This window comes from Podarcis melisellensis, assembly GCF_964234715.1.
Source record: "Podarcis melisellensis genome assembly, chromosome: 4".
NCBI classification, from domain to species: domain Eukaryota; kingdom Metazoa; phylum Chordata; class Lepidosauria; order Squamata; family Lacertidae; genus Podarcis; species Podarcis melisellensis.
Window position 1 is genome coordinate 94,844,736 of NC_138531.1, and position 20,834 is coordinate 94,865,569.

General features: G+C 48.8%; 2 protein-coding genes across 5 annotated transcripts in view; both read right to left on the reverse strand.

Moving 5' to 3' along the window:
- Positions 1 to 341: 341 nt before the first annotated feature.
- Positions 342 to 5,933, reverse strand: LOC309369175 (ubiquitin carboxyl-terminal hydrolase 35-like). Its single transcript, XM_081909926.1, has 2 exons — positions 4,433 to 5,933; positions 342 to 1,733 (listed from the first exon to the last, which is right to left on the reverse strand). Exons 1-2 carry the CDS (start codon positions 5,777 to 5,779, stop codon positions 1,569 to 1,571), a joined length of 1,512 nt encoding a protein of 503 aa, XP_081766052.1. The 5' UTR covers positions 5,780 to 5,933; the 3' UTR covers positions 342 to 1,568.
- Positions 5,934 to 7,088: 1,155 nt separating this feature from the next.
- Positions 7,089 to 20,834, reverse strand: part of LOC309369051 (ubiquitin carboxyl-terminal hydrolase 35-like) — a 100,962-nt gene continuing 87,216 nt past the window's right edge. For all 4 annotated transcript variants that reach the window (XM_081909606.1, XM_081909605.1, XM_081909607.1 and 1 more), the window contains 7 exons: positions 19,446 to 19,547; positions 18,077 to 18,235; positions 17,653 to 17,846; positions 15,589 to 15,682; positions 13,613 to 13,719; positions 10,260 to 11,490; positions 7,089 to 7,560 (listed from right to left, as the gene is read on the reverse strand). In XM_081909606.1, coding sequence (XP_081765732.1) covers positions 7,396 to 7,560; positions 10,260 to 11,490; positions 13,613 to 13,719; positions 15,589 to 15,682; positions 17,653 to 17,846; positions 18,077 to 18,235; positions 19,446 to 19,547 — 2,052 coding nt within the window. In that variant the 3' untranslated portion in view covers positions 7,089 to 7,395. The remainder of the gene's footprint in view (positions 7,561 to 10,259; positions 11,491 to 13,612; positions 13,720 to 15,588; positions 15,683 to 17,652; positions 17,847 to 18,076; positions 18,236 to 19,445; positions 19,548 to 20,834) is intronic.

A 20,834-nucleotide genomic window follows, 5' to 3' on the forward strand; every position in this document is an offset into this window, starting at 1 on the left:
CTTTGGGGGTAAGTCATGACCATTACAACAAGCAGATTGGTGTGGCTGCGACCATTCATAATCTGTCCTGGCTCGTGTTTTTAAGTGAAAGGTGGGCAGGAAGGCCTACACCCCCTGGGAAGGTGTGCCAAAGACCACAGGAAAACACCAGATCTCTCCAAAGGTGTAGAGAAAGCACTGAGAGAGGGATTCAAAGTTAAGAGCTCCTTTCTTTCCCCTAGGGAAACTTCCACTGTCCGGCTGCCATTAAGAATTTCAATTTCTGCAGAGCTGGGAAGAAAGAACGAAATTTCCGCTGAGTTCCGGCTCTCATCAAGGCGCAAAATAGAAAGAAAAGGAGGTGGTTTTTGCATGTGTATGTATTTGTGTATTCCATTATACAGAAGTTTAAAATATTAGCCCACCGGTAACCCTGGATTTGGACAACCAATGAATTGAGCCCGAGAGCAGCGATTTCCCAGAGCAAAGAAAAATCTGAGTGACAGCCATGGGTGTGCGTTTTTTAAAAACCAGCTAAATAATCAGTTAGCAACCTCTGCCTTCGTATACTGCAGAGGCACCACATGAACCACAGTCTTAAACATACTGATTTGGAGTTGGAGGCGCTAGGAGACAAGTCTCGGCCAGGACTATATTCTCAGACATTGCGATTCCTAGAATAAGAAATGGGGGAAACTGGCAAAGGAAAGATTCATGTCAAGAGGACCAGCCTTTCTAAACATGATTCTTCCCTAGGTGGCTGTCTAGGTCAACGAGGAGAGAATGCTTCTTCTGTGATGGCAGCCAGGGGGCATGACTCACCTGAGCTCTGTGATAGAGCGCAGGTAAGACCTCCTACCTAACGTACCACAGACTGAGGTTGGATACTTGAGAAAGGGACTAGCACATCCAGGAGCTTCAAGATCTAGTATGAGAGAGGGCATGTGCACCATTTTAATCTTCAACCTAGCGGCATACGGCTACACCCAAGGCCAGTGCTGATCAACAATGGTGTTGCCCTGTGGCCTGAATTATTCTAAGCCGCCATATTGTTCTATCCCTCCCCCCCCAAGCTCCTACTCCCCATTCAGTTCCATTCAAAATATCCATGGCCAACAAGGACTCGAAACAGAACAGGGGTTCAGAACCTGCTGCCGCTCTGTTTTGAAAAGGTATCACAGGGCAGCAGAAATGCCTTCAAGTCCAGTTTGCTGCACTGTCCCTCCCTGAAAAGACACCCCTCTCGAGCGGTTTCGCAAAAGGATTTCCCACCTTGTCGCAAGGGGAGAAGGTGTAGGTGGGGCACCTCAGGACACTTTGAATTCAGTCTTCCTGATGGTCCTAGGAAGTGTAGTTCCATGAGGGAGCGGAGAATTCCCTCCTCAGCACCCTTCAGAGAACTACATTTCCCAGAATTCCATGGAGCGGTAGGGCCAGGCCGTTCAAACGGTTGTGGTGCTCTGTCTCGGCCAAGGTGGGCCCAGCTCTCCTGTTGCTAAGAAGATTAAAAAGGCCAAAGGATCGTTGAGCACAGTGGAGCCTTGCTTGGTGGTGACAGTGTCGGCCATTTTGTGTCGGGTCAACAATGGCTAGAAGACGAGTCCGTGAAAAGAGCTTGACCCTCCACCGGGGTCGTGCCCACAACCCCCCGAAGAGCTGTCGTCATCGTCCCCATCAAAGTCTTTCCACCACAGAGGGGACTTGGGCAAAGCCGAGATGTAGGCACTTCTGCTTCGCGCTTCCTTTTCTTGCTCCTGTGGCACGGGAAAACAAAACAAAGCTCAGACATGGTATATACCTCAAATCAGTTAAATAAACAACAACAAATAACCCCCTCAAGGTTAGCCAACATGGCACCCTCAAGATGGTGCATCATCCCTGAACTTTGGGCCACCATGTTGACTGGGACTGAGGTGACGGTGGAAGCCACCAATATCTGGAGACCACCAACCTCCTTGACTCTCAGCTAACAAGTGGGGCCTGTAACAAAACATTGCAGTATGGAGTGATGATGATGATGATGATGATAATAATAATAATAATAATAATAATAATAATAATAATAATAATAATAATTTATTTATACCTCGCCCATCTGGCTGGGCTTCCCCAGCCACAAAATACTAAAATACCATACCAAATCAAACATTAAAAGCTTCCCTAAACAGGGCTGCCTTCAGATGTCTTCTAAAAGTCTGGTAGTTGTTGTTCTCTTTGACATCTGGTGGGAGGGCGTTCCACAGGGCGGGTGCCACTACCAAGAAGGCCATCTGCCTGGTTCCTTGTAACTTGGCTTCTCACAATGAGGGAACCGCCAGAAGGCCCTCGGCACTGGACCTCAGTGCCTGGGTAGAACGATGGGTATGGAGACTCTCCTTCAGGTATACTGGACCGAGGCCATTTAGGGCTTTCAAGGTCAGCACCAACACTTTGAATTGTGCTCAGAAACATACTGGGAGCCAATGTAGATCTTTCAAGATCGGTGTTATGTGGTCTTGGTGGCTGCCCCACATAGACCGCATTGCAGTAGTCCAAGCGGGAGATAACCAGAGCATGCACCACTCTGGCGAGACAGTCTGCGGACAGGGAGGGTCAGCCTGCGTACCAGATGGAGCTGGTAAACAGCTGCCCTGGACATAGAATTGACCTGCACCTCCATGGACAGCTGTGAGTCCAAAATGACTCCCAGGCTGCGCACCTGGTCCTTCAGGGGCACAGTTACCCCATTCAGGACCAGGGAGTCCTCCACACCCACACACCCCCTGCCCCCCAAAAAACAGCACTTCTGTCTTGTCAGGATTCAGCCTCAATCTGTTAGCCGCCATCCATCCTCCTACCGCCTCCAGACACACACATATTGCTTCCGTCCAGGGTTTCAACCACCCCAAGTCATCCACTACCGCCACCAGGCAGATGGGGCTCCTCAACCTGGGAAGGTAGCCCATCTTGGAGAAGGACAACTCTGATCCTAAACCTCCGCTGCCTTGAGGGATATCTTCAGGAAAAGAAAAGGCCAAGGAATGAACGTTGCACAAATTTGGAGTGGAGTCCCTAAGATGGTTGGATGGCGCCTTCTTCGCCTCCTTCCAGCAGCTCCTGCAACCAAGCTGGTGCCAAGCAATTTGACCTCACCCCCAGAGGTGCACTTTATTGTGTCTCAAGGCAGAAGGATGCCAACCAACCAACGGTTTTGCTCCCTCTCCCCACCCCGGTCAGTCCCAACAGTATTCCATCCCCATGGAGCATGAACAGCCCTCACTGGCTTGTTTGGGGTGTCCCCCCTACAGCCACCTCCATTTGTGGGTTTGTTTGTTTTTGGAGGGGTGGACAGACTTGCGCCCAATCCTAAATCCATTAAGTTCTTTAACTTCTCAGGTGATGCATGTGTATCTCTTCCTGGGATACATTCAAAAACAGAATCGACTAGGAAGTCCCCTATATGGTCGTTCTTTCCACACTTTATATGTAAACATTTCTCAGCTCTCCTGCTGCAGCTAATCCATTTTATTCCCCACCACGACCTGGTTGTCTCCCAAACACCATGCATGGAGTCTCCTGCGTAATAGCCCTCTGGGGGCAGAAAACATTTCACCAGCAAAAGCAGTTAAGTGATTTAGCTTAGTGCTTTGTTGGATATAACAGTCAGGGGCTGCTGATATCTTACTTGTACGCAAGCAGCATGGTTTTGGCTCATCTCCATAAGCACGGAAAGTCTCAAATCTGTATCTATGATGGGTAGCCAATGTAGCGCTCTCTAGCTGTCACTAGACTACAACTCCCATCATCCTGGACCAACAGCCATACTGGGTGTCAAAAAAGAAAAGAAAAGCATATTGGCTACTCCTGGCATATACAACAACTACGGAGCTGGCATACCTCTCTGTCATGGAAATCTACTCAATATTGATCCAGAGCAGATTCTCAATGTATAGTTAGCAGAGTCAAAACTTAAACACGTTGCAAGATTCCCCAAAAATAGACCAGAGGCCATTAATATTTCATCCAGCAGAGCTTTGCTGCCACTGAAGGCAAATGAGCATAATGGTCACAAATCCAATACATTCAGGACTGGCACAGTCCATAAGAAATCCAGTTGCAGCAGACTTAACTTAAACTTACAATAACTTATAATAAGTCTAAACCTTGACACTAAGCGTACTATGTAGAGAACATCACACCAGAAGGAAAAGAGATAGAAAGAGAAAGTGAAAGCCAGGCCACTTCTGGCCATACTTTTATAGTCAGCATGACCTTGACAGAAAGAGATACAAGAACTACTTTAAGCCAGCTGTACTCAGCTTCTCAGAAGGAATAACCCAAACATCATGAACCTTCTGCTTGTTTCTTTCACGCAGAGAAGCTTCCAGAAGCTTCCAGCATTAAGTAGAATAGGAAAGATCTCTGCACATCAGATCAATACTTCCTGCACCAAGAAATGCAAACTGACACTTACTTGCAAGTACAGGATGTTATCCTTCGCAATGGCTTCCATCAGGCTTTTGTCCGGAGAATGCAAATCTCCATTCACCCGGCCGGACTCTCCGGTGGCCCCACGTCCTGCGTCTCTCGACTGGTTCGTCCTCTGCCTATAGAACAGCAGGTAAGCCGTATCCTTGGGCAGGAAGGATGTCACATTGCTGACAGACTCGAAAGACGAGAATGAGACTCTGGTGTCATTGAAGAGGTACCATTGGATCGCAACGTCTGGTGGTTTCTCTGGGGAGCCGCTCCGAGAGGCGTCCTTCAGGTTGCTTTCGGCCGCCACATCCTCACACTCCCGGGCGTAGCAATAGTAATGGCCACTCTCAGAGGAGACCCCGGAATGCACCACCACACTGCAAAGATCGTACACAACCGAAGCGAAGGCCTTGCTTGCCGAGGTGCTCCGTGGCAGGTTCGCTCCGCCGCTTGGGTCCTCTGAAGACGTCAGGACCGGAAGTTTCAACACCAGTGGGACGGATACGTTGTCCAGGATCTTCCTCCTCCTCATGGCCCTCAGGTCAAAGGAGAACCTCAGCAGGGTGAGGATGAGGTAGTGAGGTCCCTCCGTCAGTTCAGCCAGCTTCTCCGCGTCCTGAAGGGAAGCGCAGTTGTCACAGTGATAGCGGTTCTCCGCCGTCAGCATCTCGGGGGATAAGAAATAATTGATCAGGTCGGGGACGGATCTGGAGGCCATGGGCCCACAAATTTGCTCCCTCAGAGCCAACGCCAAGTCTTCGTCGGGCTTTGCGCCGGTAGCATCTTGCTCAGCCCTCGGGGGCAAAGGAGTCTCTTGACTTCCAGGCCCCAAAGTTTCGACGGGCAATATTTGGGGATGATTCTCTCCCGGTGCAGCTGGCTTAGCGAATCTCCTTGGCGAATCGCATGTCCTGCTTGGCACTTCTATGCCCGACTGAACGGCCTGCGGGCCCATTTCTTCTACCGGTAAAAGAGAGGTACTGCTACTGGCTATAGGCACATGATTATCAGCTGGTGGGAAAGCCAAGGAGAGGTCTGTGAAGGCTTCTTCTCTAGAAGAGACTTTCAGGCACTTCAGACATCGGATTTTCGTCTTAATTCTGCCCCCAAACATTTTTTCAATTAAAGTCTTGTTGGCAGGTTGCTGTTGCTCAGCCTGAGATATCAGCGTGGACTCTTTGAGCTTCTGGTAGATTCGCCTTCCTGTTCTCTCTTCTTCATGAAGCCTTTTTTGGGGGGTTGGGGGAAGAAGAAGAGAAATACACTGAAGAATGTCACCAGTAAAACCATCCCTCCAACCACGGAAGGAGGTGCTACTAGGCTCTTCGACACCTGCCAACATCTAAGCCCTGCATCTCAAGATGAACGGCAGTACCAGAATCATATAATTTTCTCCTAGAAGGAAACTGGACAAGCTGCCTCTCCAGACAGACATTGAAACCTATATTCTGGAAGGCATTTTATAAATCATTTTCGCTTGGAATACTGCAATGCGCTCTACATAGGGCTACCTTTGAAGGTGATCGGGAAACTACAACTAATCCAGAATGTGGCAGCTAGACTGGTGACTGGGAGCGGCTGCTGAGACCACATAACACCGGTCTTGAAAGACCTACATTAGCTCCCAGTACGTTTCTGAGCACAATTCAAAGTGTTGGTACTGACCTTTAAAGCCCTAAACAGCCTCGGTCCAGTATACCTGAAGGAGCGTCTCCACCCCCATCGTTCTGCCCGGACACTGAGGTCCACCTCTGAGGGCCTTCTGGCGGTTCCCTCACTGCGAGAAGCCAAGTTACAGGGAACCAGGCAGAGGGCCTTCTCGGTAGTGGCACCCGCCCTGTAGAACGCCCTCCCACCAGATGTCTAAGAGAACAACAACTACCAGACTTTTAGAAGACATCTGAAGGCAGCCCTGTTCAGGGAAGTTTTTAATGTGTGACAATTTAATGTATTTTTAATCTTTGTTGGAAGCCACCCAGAGTGGCTGGGGAAACCCAGCCAGATGGGTGGGGTACAAATAATAAATTATTATTATTAATCTAATTGACAAATCCATGTCACAAATCAACTGTGTTTCAATTTGTTCTATCCCTTGAGTGCATTTCTGCAGTAAGTTCAGTGTTAGCCTCATGCTTTTACACGCAAGCTGCCTGATAAAGCAGGAGGCAAATAACTTACCGTATTTTTCGCCCTATAGGATGCACTTTTCCCCCTCCAAAAATGAAGGGGAAATCTGGGTGTGTCCTATGGGGCGAATGCAGGCTTTCGCTGAAGCGTGGAGAGCGAGAGGGGTCGGTGTCTGTCCGGCGCGAGGGGTGCTCTGCTTCAGGGTGTCCCTCGCGCCGGGCATACATCCGCAGCGTGGGGAGCCCTGCAGGAGTTCCCCGCAGGGCTCCCCACACTGCGGATAGCAGCCTGCTGCCCGGTGCGCAGGGCACCCTGAAGCAGAGCACCCCTCACGCCGGACAGACATCAGTCAGCCCCACAAGCTCGGGGGGCAGCAGGGAGGCGCAGCGCTGCCATCCCACTGTTCCTCGACCTGGTTCGGTTTCCCTGACCTGCTTTTGGGGGGGGGGAATAAAGGGGATTTTTTTTTCCCTTTATTTCCCCCCAAAAAAACTAGGTGCGTCCTATGGGCCGGAGCGTCGCAAGGGGAGAAGGTGTAGGTGGGGCACCTCAGGACACTTTGAATTCAGTCTTCCTGATGGTCCTAGGAAGTGTAGTTCCATGAGGGAGCGGAGAATTCCCTCCTCAGCACCCTTCAGAGAACTACATTTCCCAGAATTCCATGGAGCGGTAGGGCCAGGCCGTTCAAACGGTTGTGGTGCTCTGTCTCGGCCAAGGTGGGCCCAGCTCTCCTGTTGCTAAGAAGATTAAAAAGGCCAAAGGATCGTTGAGCACAGTGGAGCCTTGCTTGGTGGTGACAGTGTCGGCCATTTTGTGTCGGGTCAACAATGGCTAGAAGACGAGTCCGTGAAAAGAGCTTGACCCTCCACCGGGGTCGTGCCCACAACCCCCCGAAGAGCTGTCGTCATCGTCCCCATCAAAGTCTTTCCACCACAGAGGGGACTTGGGCAAAGCCGAGATGTAGGCACTTCTGCTTCGCGCTTCCTTTTCTTGCTCCTGTGGCACGGGAAAACAAAACAAAGCTCAGACATGGTATATACCTCAAATCAGTTAAATAAACAACAACAAATAACCCCCTCAAGGTTAGCCAACATGGCACCCTCAAGATGGTGCATCATCCCTGAACTTTGGGCCACCATGTTGACTGGGACTGAGGTGACGGTGGAAGCCACCAATATCTGGAGACCACCAACCTCCTTGACTCTCAGCTAACAAGTGGGGCCTGTAACAAAACATTGCAGTATGGAGTGATGATGATGATGATGATGATAATAATAATAATAATAATAATAATAATAATAATAATAATAATAATAATTTATTTATACCTCGCCCATCTGGCTGGGCTTCCCCAGCCACAAAATACTAAAATACCATACCAAATCAAACATTAAAAGCTTCCCTAAACAGGGCTGCCTTCAGATGTCTTCTAAAAGTCTGGTAGTTGTTGTTCTCTTTGACATCTGGTGGGAGGGCGTTCCACAGGGCGGGTGCCACTACCAAGAAGGCCATCTGCCTGGTTCCTTGTAACTTGGCTTCTCACAATGAGGGAACCGCCAGAAGGCCCTCGGCACTGGACCTCAGTGCCTGGGTAGAACGATGGGTATGGAGACTCTCCTTCAGGTATACTGGACCGAGGCCATTTAGGGCTTTCAAGGTCAGCACCAACACTTTGAATTGTGCTCAGAAACATACTGGGAGCCAATGTAGATCTTTCAAGATCGGTGTTATGTGGTCTTGGTGGCTGCCCCACATAGACCGCATTGCAGTAGTCCAAGCGGGAGATAACCAGAGCATGCACCACTCTGGCGAGACAGTCTGCGGACAGGGAGGGTCAGCCTGCGTACCAGATGGAGCTGGTAAACAGCTGCCCTGGACATAGAATTGACCTGCACCTCCATGGACAGCTGTGAGTCCAAAATGACTCCCAGGCTGCGCACCTGGTCCTTCAGGGGCACAGTTACCCCATTCAGGACCAGGGAGTCCTCCACACCCACACACCCCCTGCCCCCCAAAAAACAGCACTTCTGTCTTGTCAGGATTCAGCCTCAATCTGTTAGCCGCCATCCATCCTCCTACCGCCTCCAGACACACACATATTGCTTCCGTCCAGGGTTTCAACCACCCCAAGTCATCCACTACCGCCACCAGGCAGATGGGGCTCCTCAACCTGGGAAGGTAGCCCATCTTGGAGAAGGACAACTCTGATCCTAAACCTCCGCTGCCTTGAGGGATATCTTCAGGAAAAGAAAAGGCCAAGGAATGAACGTTGCACAAATTTGGAGTGGAGTCCCTAAGATGGTTGGATGGCGCCTTCTTCGCCTCCTTCCAGCAGCTCCTGCAACCAAGCTGGTGCCAAGCAATTTGACCTCACCCCCAGAGGTGCACTTTATTGTGTCTCAAGGCAGAAGGATGCCAACCAACCAACGGTTTTGCTCCCTCTCCCCACCCCGGTCAGTCCCAACAGTATTCCATCCCCATGGAGCATGAACAGCCCTCACTGGCTTGTTTGGGGTGTCCCCCCTACAGCCACCTCCATTTGTGGGTTTGTTTGTTTTTGGAGGGGTGGACAGACTTGCGCCCAATCCTAAATCCATTAAGTTCTTTAACTTCTCAGGTGATGCATGTGTATCTCTTCCTGGGATACATTCAAAAACAGAATCGACTAGGAAGTCCCCTATATGGTCGTTCTTTCCACACTTTATATGTAAACATTTCTCAGCTCTCCTGCTGCAGCTAATCCATTTTATTCCCCACCACGACCTGGTTGTCTCCCAAACACCATGCATGGAGTCTCCTGCGTAATAGCCCTCTGGGGGCAGAAAACATTTCACCAGCAAAAGCAGTTAAGTGATTTAGCTTAGTGCTTTGTTGGATATAACAGTCAGGGGCTGCTGATATCTTACTTGTACGCAAGCAGCATGGTTTTGGCTCATCTCCATAAGCACGGAAAGTCTCAAATCTGTATCTATGATGGGTAGCCAATGTAGCGCTCTCTAGCTGTCACTAGACTACAACTCCCATCATCCTGGACCAACAGCCATACTGGGTGTCAAAAAAGAAAAGAAAAGCATATTGGCTACTCCTGGCATATACAACAACTACGGAGCTGGCATACCTCTCTGTCATGGAAATCTACTCAATATTGATCCAGAGCAGATTCTCAATGTATAGTTAGCAGAGTCAAAACTTAAACACGTTGCAAGATTCCCCAAAAATAGACCAGAGGCCATTAATATTTCATCCAGCAGAGCTTTGCTGCCACTGAAGGCAAATGAGCATAATGGTCACAAATCCAATACATTCAGGACTGGCACAGTCCATAAGAAATCCAGTTGCAGCAGACTTAACTTAAACTTACAATAACTTATAATAAGTCTAAACCTTGACACTAAGCGTACTATGTAGAGAACATCACACCAGAAGGAAAAGAGATAGAAAGAGAAAGTGAAAGCCAGGCCACTTCTGGCCATACTTTTATAGTCAGCATGACCTTGACAGAAAGAGATACAAGAACTACTTTAAGCCAGCTGTACTCAGCTTCTCAGAAGGAATAACCCAAACATCATGAACCTTCTGCTTGTTTCTTTCACGCAGAGAAGCTTCCAGAAGCTTCCAGCATTAAGTAGAATAGGAAAGATCTCTGCACATCAGATCAATACTTCCTGCACCAAGAAATGCAAACTGACACTTACTTGCAAGTACAGGATGTTATCCTTCGCAATGGCTTCCATCAGGCTTTTGTCCGGAGAATGCAAATCTCCATTCACCCGGCCGGACTCTCCGGTGGCCCCACGTCCTGCGTCTCTCGACTGGTTCGTCCTCTGCCTATAGAACAGCAGGTAAGCCGTATCCTTGGGCAGGAAGGATGTCACATTGCTGACAGACTCGAAAGACGAGAATGAGACTCTGGTGTCATTGAAGAGGTACCATTGGATCGCAACGTCTGGTGGTTTCTCTGGGGAGCCGCTCCGAGAGGCGTCCTTCAGGTTGCTTTCGGCCGCCACATCCTCACACTCCCGGGCGTAGCAATAGTAATGGCCACTCTCAGAGGAGACCCCGGAATGCACCACCACACTGCAAAGATCGTACACAACCGAAGCGAAGGCCTTGCTTGCCGAGGTGCTCCGTGGCAGGTTCGCTCCGCCGCTTGGGTCCTCTGAAGACGTCAGGACCGGAAGTTTCAACACCAGTGGGACGGATACGTTGTCCAGGATCTTCCTCCTCCTCATGGCCCTCAGGTCAAAGGAGAACCTCAGCAGGGTGAGGATGAGGTAGTGAGGTCCCTCCGTCAGTTCAGCCAGCTTCTCCGCGTCCTGAAGGGAAGCGCAGTTGTCACAGTGATAGCGGTTCTCCGCCGTCAGCATCTCGGGGGATAAGAAATAATTGATCAGGTCGGGGACGGATCTGGAGGCCATGGGCCCACAAATTTGCTCCCTCAGAGCCAACGCCAAGTCTTCGTCGGGCTTTGCGCCGGTAGCATCTTGCTCAGCCCTCGGGGGCAAAGGAGTCTCTTGACTTCCAGGCCCCAAAGTTTCGACGGGCAATATTTGGGGATGATTCTCTCCCGGTGCAGCTGGCTTAGCGAATCTCCTTGGCGAATCGCATGTCCTGCTTGGCACTTCTATGCCCGACTGAACGGCCTGCGGGCCCATTTCTTCTACCGGTAAAAGAGAGGTACTGCTACTGGCTATAGGCACATGATTATCAGCTGGTGGGAAAGCCAAGGAGAGGTCTGTGAAGGCTTCTTCTCTAGAAGAGACTTTCAGGCACTTCAGACATCGGATTTTCGTCTTAATTCTGCCCCCAAACATTTTTTCAATTAAAGTCTTGTTGGCAGGTTGCTGTTGCTCAGCCTGAGATATCAGCGTGGACTCTTTGAGCTTCTGGTAGATTCGCCTTCCTGTTCTCTCTTCTTCATGAAGCCTTTTTTGGGGGGTTGGGGGAAGAAGAAGAGAAATACACTGAAGAATGTCACCAGTAAAACCATCCCTCCAACCACGGAAGGAGGTGCTACTAGGCTCTTCGACACCTGCCAACATCTAAGCCCTGCATCTCAAGATGAACGGCAGTACCAGAATCATATAATTTTCTCCTAGAAGGAAACTGGACAAGCTGCCTCTCCAGACAGACATTGAAACCTATATTCTGGAAGGCATTTTATAAATCATTTTCGCTTGGAATACTGCAATGCGCTCTACATAGGGCTACCTTTGAAGGTGATCGGGAAACTACAACTAATCCAGAATGTGGCAGCTAGACTGGTGACTGGGAGCGGCTGCTGAGACCACATAACACCGGTCTTGAAAGACCTACATTAGCTCCCAGTACGTTTCTGAGCACAATTCAAAGTGTTGGTACTGACCTTTAAAGCCCTAAACAGCCTCGGTCCAGTATACCTGAAGGAGCGTCTCCACCCCCATCGTTCTGCCCGGACACTGAGGTCCACCTCTGAGGGCCTTCTGGCGGTTCCCTCACTGCGAGAAGCCAAGTTACAGGGAACCAGGCAGAGGGCCTTCTCGGTAGTGGCACCCGCCCTGTAGAACGCCCTCCCACCAGATGTCTAAGAGAACAACAACTACCAGACTTTTAGAAGACATCTGAAGGCAGCCCTGTTCAGGGAAGTTTTTAATGTGTGACAATTTAATGTATTTTTAATCTTTGTTGGAAGCCACCCAGAGTGGCTGGGGAAACCCAGCCAGATGGGTGGGGTACAAATAATAAATTATTATTATTAATCTAATTGACAAATCCATGTCACAAATCAACTGTGTTTCAATTTGTTCTATCCCTTGAGTGCATTTCTGCAGTAAGTTCAGTGTTAGCCTCATGCTTTTACACGCAAGCTGCCTGATAAAGCAGGAGGCAAATAACTTACCGTATTTTTCGCCCTATAGGATGCACTTTTCCCCCTCCAAAAATGAAGGGGAAATCTGGGTGTGTCCTATGGGGCGAATGCAGGCTTTCGCTGAAGCGTGGAGAGCGAGAGGGGTCGGTGTCTGTCCGGCGCGAGGGGTGCTCTGCTTCAGGGTGTCCCTCGCGCCGGGCATACATCCGCAGCGTGGGGAGCCCTGCAGGAGTTCCCCGCAGGGCTCCCCACACTGCGGATAGCAGCCTGCTGCCCGGTGCGCAGGGCACCCTGAAGCAGAGCACCCCTCACGCCGGACAGACATCAGTCAGCCCCACAAGCTCGGGGGGCAGCAGGGAGGCGCAGCGCTGCCATCCCACTGTTCCTCGACCTGGTTCGGTTTCCCTGACCTGCTTTTGGGGGGGGGGAATAAAGGGGATTTTTTTTTCCCTTTATTTCCCCCCAAAAAAACTAGGTGCGTCCTATGGGCCGGAGCGTCCTATGGGACGAAAAATACGGTAACATTCTTATTTCAAAAATCTGGTTGAACCAATCCGTATCCTGACACCGTGGATTGCGGCCACAAGGAAGTCCAATGAGAAATGTAGAGGGAGAAGGGACAAGGGAGACACACACCGGCCATTTTCAGTAGTGGCTGTATTCAGAGAATCTCCCTTCTCCCTCAAAACAAACAAACAAATCTCTCCCAAATGTATAGGGCAATTTTAAGGGCTGAGCTTTCACAGGCTGTGAAGAGAGCGGGCCTTTGGGCAATCTTCAGGGTGTGTGTGGAGACGGGATAGGCAAACATGCCAATTTCAGTTTCTCGGCTTTCCAGTTTTAAGTTCTAGATCGGTTCACAATTTATTTATTGGGTTTAGAGTCCTGAAAATTCAGCAGCATTTTACTGCATATTTCTCCTAACAAGAACAGTAATAATTTATTACGTATACTTCTACCTATCCGGCTGTGTTGCCCCTCTGGGTCGCTTCCAAGATAATATAAAAACACAATTAGGTATCAAACATTTAAAACTTCCTGATACAGGGCTGCCTTCTGATGTCTTTGCAAAGTTGTGTAATTGTTTTTTTTCTTTGACATCTGATGAGAGGGCATTCCACACGGCCGGTGCCGCTACCAAGAAGGCCCTTCCCTTGGGGTTTTTATTACAAAGCATATTTTGTAAAGGATGCATCTTACCGATCGAGCAGGTACTTGAGGTATTCGGAGCAGTCCTGCTGAGCTCCCCTGGTGAACCAGGGAGGCCAGGAAGCAGAGAAAAAGCTTTCGGGAGAGATGGCAGGCCGCTGACAGGGATTTAAGAAAGGTAAGTGGGTAACAGAAGGGGAAATGGTGAAGAGACACAAAGCATTTGCCGTTCGGATACCAAAGCCTGCGCTTTTTCACCTGTGCTTTTTCAAGTTCAAATCATGGCCCCAGCTGATTTTTAGACTGCTGAATTTATATATTAGGTGGTTTTAAATTTCGAAATCTGCTTCATTTTAGCTAGGAAGCTGGGGTGGACAGTCGCCAACTAATCCCTAAAATAATAAAAGTACAGTGGTACTTGGTTCTCAAACGCCTTGGTACTCAAACAACTTGGAACCCAAACACTGCAAATCCGGAAGTAAGTGTTCCAATTTGCAAACTTTTTTCGGAAGCTGAACATGCTCTGTTTTGAGTGTTACACTTCTGATTAGAGTGCCACACTTCCAATTTGAGTGTTACGCTGAGGTCTGTCTGTTTTGGCTATTTATTTTGCGTTTTTCTTTTTGCGGCTCTTTTTTAAATTTATTTTATGACTGTGTGGAAGAACCCAGTTCAGCTACTGATTGATTGTGTGACTGCAGTACACGGTTTATTGCTTTCATTTTATGGATCAATGGTCTCGTTAGATAGTAAAATTCACCTTAAACTGCTGTTTTAGGGGTTGTCTTTAAAAGTCTGGAACGGATTAATCCATTTTGCATTACTTTCTATGGGAAAGCATGCCTTAGTTTTGGAACGCTTTGGTTTTGGAACGGACTTCCGGAACGGATTAAATTTGAGAACCAAGGTACCACTGTATCAGCCAGTTTCCCCAGCTGCTTTAAGGGCTGCCATGACATTCCTTAACCTGCTCACTCCCACCCGAAAATCTGCAAATATAGCAAAACACTGTTGTTTGTGCACTGGACAAATGCTGGCTGTTTCTGTTCTGCTCAACACTAAGCAAAACAGCAGCTGTGCGGTGGTGGTTCTGGCATTGTGAGTGGTCAGCGTGGTGCAGTGGTTGCAAGTGTTGGACTAGGACCTGCAAGAGCTGGGTTCGAATCCCCACTCCACCACAAAGCTCACTGAATGGCCTTGAACCGGTCACTCTGTGTGCTTAATCCATTTCACAGAGTTGCTGTGAGGATAAAAGAGAGAAGAGCACATATTGCACCCTTTGGAGGAAATGTGAGATAAAAACAAGATATGAACCAAAGCAAGCAAGAAGCCTCAAGTCCATCAGTCCCCTTATAGCAGCCACGGCAGCTGCCTCATTCCATTCCTGGTTTAAGGGACACGGGTGTGGGTTAAACCACAGAGCCTAGGACATGCCGATCAGAAGGTTGTCGGTTCGAATCCCTGCGATGGGGTGAGCTCCCATTACTCAGTCCCTGCTCCTGCCAACCTAGCAGTTTGAAAGCACGTCAAAGTGCAAGTAGATAAATAGGTACCGCTCCGGTGGGAAGGTAAACAGCGTTTCTGTGCGCTGCTCTGATTCGCCAGAAGCGGCTTAGTCATGCTGGCCACATGAGCTGTACGCCGGCTCCCTCGGCCAATAAAGCGAGATGAGCGCCGCAACCCCAGAGTCAGCCACGACTGGACCTAATGGTCAGGGGTCCCTTTACCTTTACCTATATAATTTGAGGCTCATCCTCCAGACCTCTAAACTTCAACCTGAACTGGAAACTGAACAGCCCCTTTGAGCCAAGAAGCAGCGGGTTCAAATCTTACCATGGGTTCTTGAGCAAGCCACCATATCTGAGGCTCAACTCCCTTCCTCCTCGCCCCATCTGGGATGCGGAGGTTAACAAAACTGACCAAGGTACCTTGCGGGGCTGCTGCAGGCATAACGCAACAAAAGAGCTTTGAATGTTCCAAAGGGAAGCATAACAAAAATGCAGGAATTGGGTAATGCACTGACTTACCTGGCTGTGCTCTAGAAAGGCAAACAACCACCGCAGCTTCGCCATCAAGGGCTGGGAGCTGTTTTCGGCTAAGCTCAACACTGAACGCCTGAAGCTTGAAAAGGAAGTTTTGAAAGACGTTTAGACACAGTGAATATACTGAGGTGGTATAGAAAACAGAAACAAAAGAGCGTCGTAATGAGAAGCCTGAGCTCCCTGATCGACAGTGGCAACCCCACAACCAAACAACAACACAAAACTTTACACACAATCATGCGAAACCAGGGTTTCTCCAGACAGGTGCTTTTGTGTGTGTGTGTTCTGCAACACATCACCGGACACATTCACACTACAGATGTGAAGTGCTATGAGACCAGTTTAAGCAGTCATGGCTTCCCCCAAGGAATCCTGGGAGCTGTAGTTCATTAAAGGGCGCTTGTACTTTTTAGAAGACACCTATTCACCACACAGAGCTACAGTTCTGTTATGTACTGAGTTGAATAGGATCCAAAATGCTGCAGTCTGATTGGTCCTAGAACAATAGGACTCAGAATGCAGCAGTCTGATTGGTCCACAGGAGCCACCCAATCCAGCTCCAGGTGGAAGTGAATCCGCAACCTGATTGGCCTACAGGAGAATCCCGGAATTAGCCAATCACGTGGGGCCCATTGGGTAAATAATATATATAAAGCAGACATTCTGGGCGAACTTCCCTTCCTCCTCACCACTATGAGCTGAATAAAGAGCATGAAATCCACTCTTGATTCCATTTCAAGTTTCTAGAGTAGTGTAACAACCAACCCCTCTTCTTGGGGAACTCTTAACCCAGATTGGGCTGGAGTAGACTTCACCCCCAGAGGTGCACTCCATCGTCTTTCGAGACAGACAAATGCCAGCAACTATTATTTTAACCAGTTCCTTTCCCTTATTATACTTCCTTCAAAGTCCCTCTTCCCCACCCGAAATTCCCACAAGTGTATTTAATTTGTTCACCAATGCAATCAACAGGTGATTACGACTTCTATTTGCTTCTGTTCAGGTTGAACTGCTTCTCTCGCTTTGAAGCCTTCAGCAGCAAACATTCAACTATTTGTTTATTTGTTTATTGCATCTATATCCTAAACGGCCTCGGTCCAGTATACCTGAAGGAGCGTCTCCACCCCCAGCGTTCTGCCCGGACACTGAGGTCCAGCTCCGTGGGCCTTCTGGTGGTTCCCTCGCTGCGAGAAGCCAAGTTACAGGGAACCAGGCAGAGGGCCTTCTCGGTGGTGGCACCCGCCCTGTGGAACGCCCTCCCACCAGATGTCAAAGAGAAGAACAACTACCAGACTTTTAAAAGACATCTGAAGGCAGCGCTGTTCAGGGAAGCTTTTAATGTTTAATAAGTTATTGTATTTTAATATTCTGTTGGAAGCCACCCAGAGTGGCTGGGGAAACCCAGCCAGATGGGCGGGGTATAAATAAATTATTATTATTATTTTCTCACAGGCCCATATAAGTTCAGCACAAACAGTTGGGCCTGGTGAGCATTTAAGGTCCCCAACCCTAATCTGCTTGGGTTGGATTCTGATCCTGATCTGATTTGAGGATGTATTTTAATTGATTGTCTGATTTTATGTTAATGTATTATACATTTGATGTTAGCTGCTCTGAGCCTGGCTTTGGCTGGGGAGGGCGGGATATAAATAGAATTTATTCTTATTCTTATTCTTATCCTACCTTTCCCCCTCCACCCAGCTCAAGGGGGCACCCACAGTTCTCTCCCCCTGCTCACTGAATACCCTGCGCAGTAGGTTAGGCTAAGAGGCAGTGACTGGCCCGAGTGAACATCACTTATGACCAAGCGGGGATTTGAACCCAGATCCTAATCAGGTACTCGACCACCACACCACACTGGCTCACGGTGATTTGTTGCTGAAGGCTTTACAATGTGAGAAGCAATGCAGCCGGAACAGAAAATGGGCTGCTAACATGTGGCACTTTTAATACCCCAAATCAGAACTTCCAAACCTATCATTAAATACGAAACCAGGTAAGGCTGGAGGAGAAAGCTAGAGGCAAAAGGGGTAAGAACACACCACCTACTCAGAGGCCATGAAGAGTGCTTGGATGATGCTGTTCATATAGCAGGTGTTCCCCAGGTTGATTAACCCTATTTTCCCCGTTTCAGATTTGGACGCCAGTCGAGGATAAAAGCTGGCCAGTTCGTTCTTCTGGGAAGTCCAGGCGTTCTGCCCGAGCAGATATTTGATTCGGTCTTCATTTGGAATCGGGAGAGTCTCACGAGGAATAAAGGAAGGGGGGAAAGTCAGGGTTAAGTCTGCAGTGTTCCCAGCTCCTTTGGTTTAAAAGTAAAAAAAGCAGGATTGTCTCATGCTGTCATTCTGACCCCCAACGCCAATTCTAAGAAGCATCTCATTTCAGCTGCATGAAGCTGAAAGCTTTTTCCTCCCCCCCAAAGGTTTCTTCCATGCATACAGAACCCACCCACCCCCACAAGAGGAATTACTTTTATCGCCTCCACTACAGGTTCGTAGAGATCTGGGAATCCTGAGAATCGGAAGAACATGCAGTGGATTAGCTCAGCAAGTTGTTCCAGGCAACTCGCCGCAGAGTTGGAGTTTTCCTTGTGGAGGGCAGAAACCACTCTTGGGATGTGTGGGAGAAGCTTTGAGAGAGAGAAAAGGGAAAGGTACAGTCAGCCTAAACCAGCAAAAAACCAGCCGCAGGGCTGAGCTACACGCGTAATAATAATAATAATAATTTTTATTTATATCCCACCCTCCCCAGCTGAAGCCAGGCTCAGGGCGGCTAACGACAATAAAATAATACAACATTCTAAAATCATTTCATTATAAAATTAATTCAAATCAAATTGATGGCAACCATTGGGCTAGAGTTCTGTGAAGATTGCCAAAGGAATCAGGCTGCGCCCTGGCCAAAGGCCTGGTGGAACAGCTCTGTCTTGCAGGCCCTGTGGAAAGATGTCAAGTCCCGCAGGGCCCTAGTCTCTTGTGACAGAGCGTTCCACCAGATCGGAGCCACAGCTGAAAAAGCCCTGGCTCTAGTTGAGGCCAGCCTAACCTCTCTGTGGCCTGGGACCTTCAAGATGTTTTTGTTTGAAGACCGTAAGGTCCTCTGTGGGACATACCAGGAGAGGCAGTTACCAGAAAAGTAAAGGTAAAGGGATCCCTGACCATTAGGTCCAGTCGTGGCCAACTCTGGGGTTGCGGTGCTCATCTCGCTTTTCTGGCCGAGGGAGCTGGCGTACGGCTTCCGGGTCATGTGCCAGCATGACTAAGCCACTTCTGGCGAACCAGAGCAGCGCACGGAAAGCCCGTTTACCTTCCCACCGGAGTGGTACCTATTTATCTACTTGCACTTTGACGTGCTTTCAAACTGCTAGGTTGGCAGGAGCAGGGACCGAGCAACAGCAGCTCACCAGATACTTAAGGGTTAAAATGTCACTCGGTTTTGCTGTCACTCATCCCACAACTGGCCAATCGTCAAGGACTCAGGGGAAGAAGGCCCCACCTCTTCATTCCAAAAGAAACACCTGCCGCACATTAAACTTTGCATGTGTGCAAGGCAAAGTTTGCCTCCCACTCAGTCCAGAACCTACAAATGCATATCTCAGTTTATCAGAACTTTGGCTGTCTCTAGCATCAGATCTCTGCTTCTGTGTCAGGGATGGGAAACCTGTGGCTCTCCAGATCTTGTGGATCTCCAGCTCCCAGCAGCCCCAGCAAGCTTGGCTAACGATCTGGGATGATGCAAAAGTCCAGCAACATCTGGAGTTCCGGGACATTCCTGTTCTACCTGGTTCTTAACTGAACCCCTGTACGTTTGAACATGAGCGATGACATGCTTTGCCTTACCAAGTGAAATGCCTCGTGAGAGTGCTGGAAGCTCAACAGCATATAACGCAAGATAGAGAGTTCTCCCTCTCGCAGAATCGGGTACAACAGCTTGCAAAACACCTGTTGGAAGAGAGGAAGGGCTCATTATTAACATGGCAGGTGAGCAGGACCCCACAACCCAATGGCTCTTGAGCTACACTAAAGTACAGTGGTACCTTGGGTTAAGAATTTAATTCGTTCCGGAGGTCCGTTCTTAACCTGAAACTGTTCTTAACCTGAAGCACCACTTTAGCTAATGGGGCCTCCCACTGCCGCCGCGCAGTTTCTGTTCTCATCCTGAAGCAAAGTTCTTAACCTGAGGTACTATTTCTGGGTTAGCAGAATCTGTAACCTGAAGCGTATGTAACCTGAAGCGTATGTAACCCGAGGTACAACTGTAAAGTAAAGTACCCCTGACAGTTAAGTCCAGACGCAGACGACTCTGGGGTTGCGGCGCTCATCTCGCTTTACAGGCCAAGGGAGCTGGCGTTTGTCCACAGACAGTTTTTCCAGGTCATGTGGCCAGCGTGACTGAGCCGCTGCTGGCGCAACGGAACACCGAAACCAGAGCAGCGCACGGAAACGCCATTTACCTTCCTGCTGGAGCGGTACCTATTTATCTACTTGCACTTTGACGTGCTTTCAAACTGCTAGGTTGGCAGGAGCTGGGGCAGAGCAACGGGAGCTCATCCCGTCGCGGGGATTCGAACCGCCGACCTTCTGATCGGCAAGCCCAAGAGGCTCTCTGGTTTAGACCACAGCGCCACCCGCGTCTCCCTGAGTTACAGTAGTGGCCAAAATTGTGGAAACATTTTGAGAAAAGTGCATTTCTGAGGTTTGATGGCTCAGAACACCACTTTTTTTGGAGTAATACCATAAAATTATATATCAATGGAAAGATAATTTAATGAAGAATGCAATGCCACAAAGTCTGTTCAACTATCTGTATTCTATCAAAAGTTATAGCCAAATAACCAGAAAAAGGGAGCACAACTTGCTTAGGTTGATATGCATTCATTTGAATGTAGCCAATGAGCATGCATGTTTAGAGAGCCAATTAGATGTTATGAGCCATCAAACCTCAAAAATACACTTTTCCCAAAAGGTTTCCACAATTTTGGCCATTAGCGTATATTGTTGTTGTTGTTGACATCCTTCTGTCTCGAGAGACAATGGGGTCAAACCTCTGCGAAGAATGTTGGGCTTTGGTTTAAATCAGCAAGGAACATCCCTGTCAGCCCCAGTCAACATGTGCCATGGGTATTGTGTGGGGACCCACAACTGTTGATTATTTCCAAATGTTTCCCCTCTGACATAAGCCATTTAAGCCTTTATAAGTTAAAAAAACAGCCCCTTGTATTATTTCTG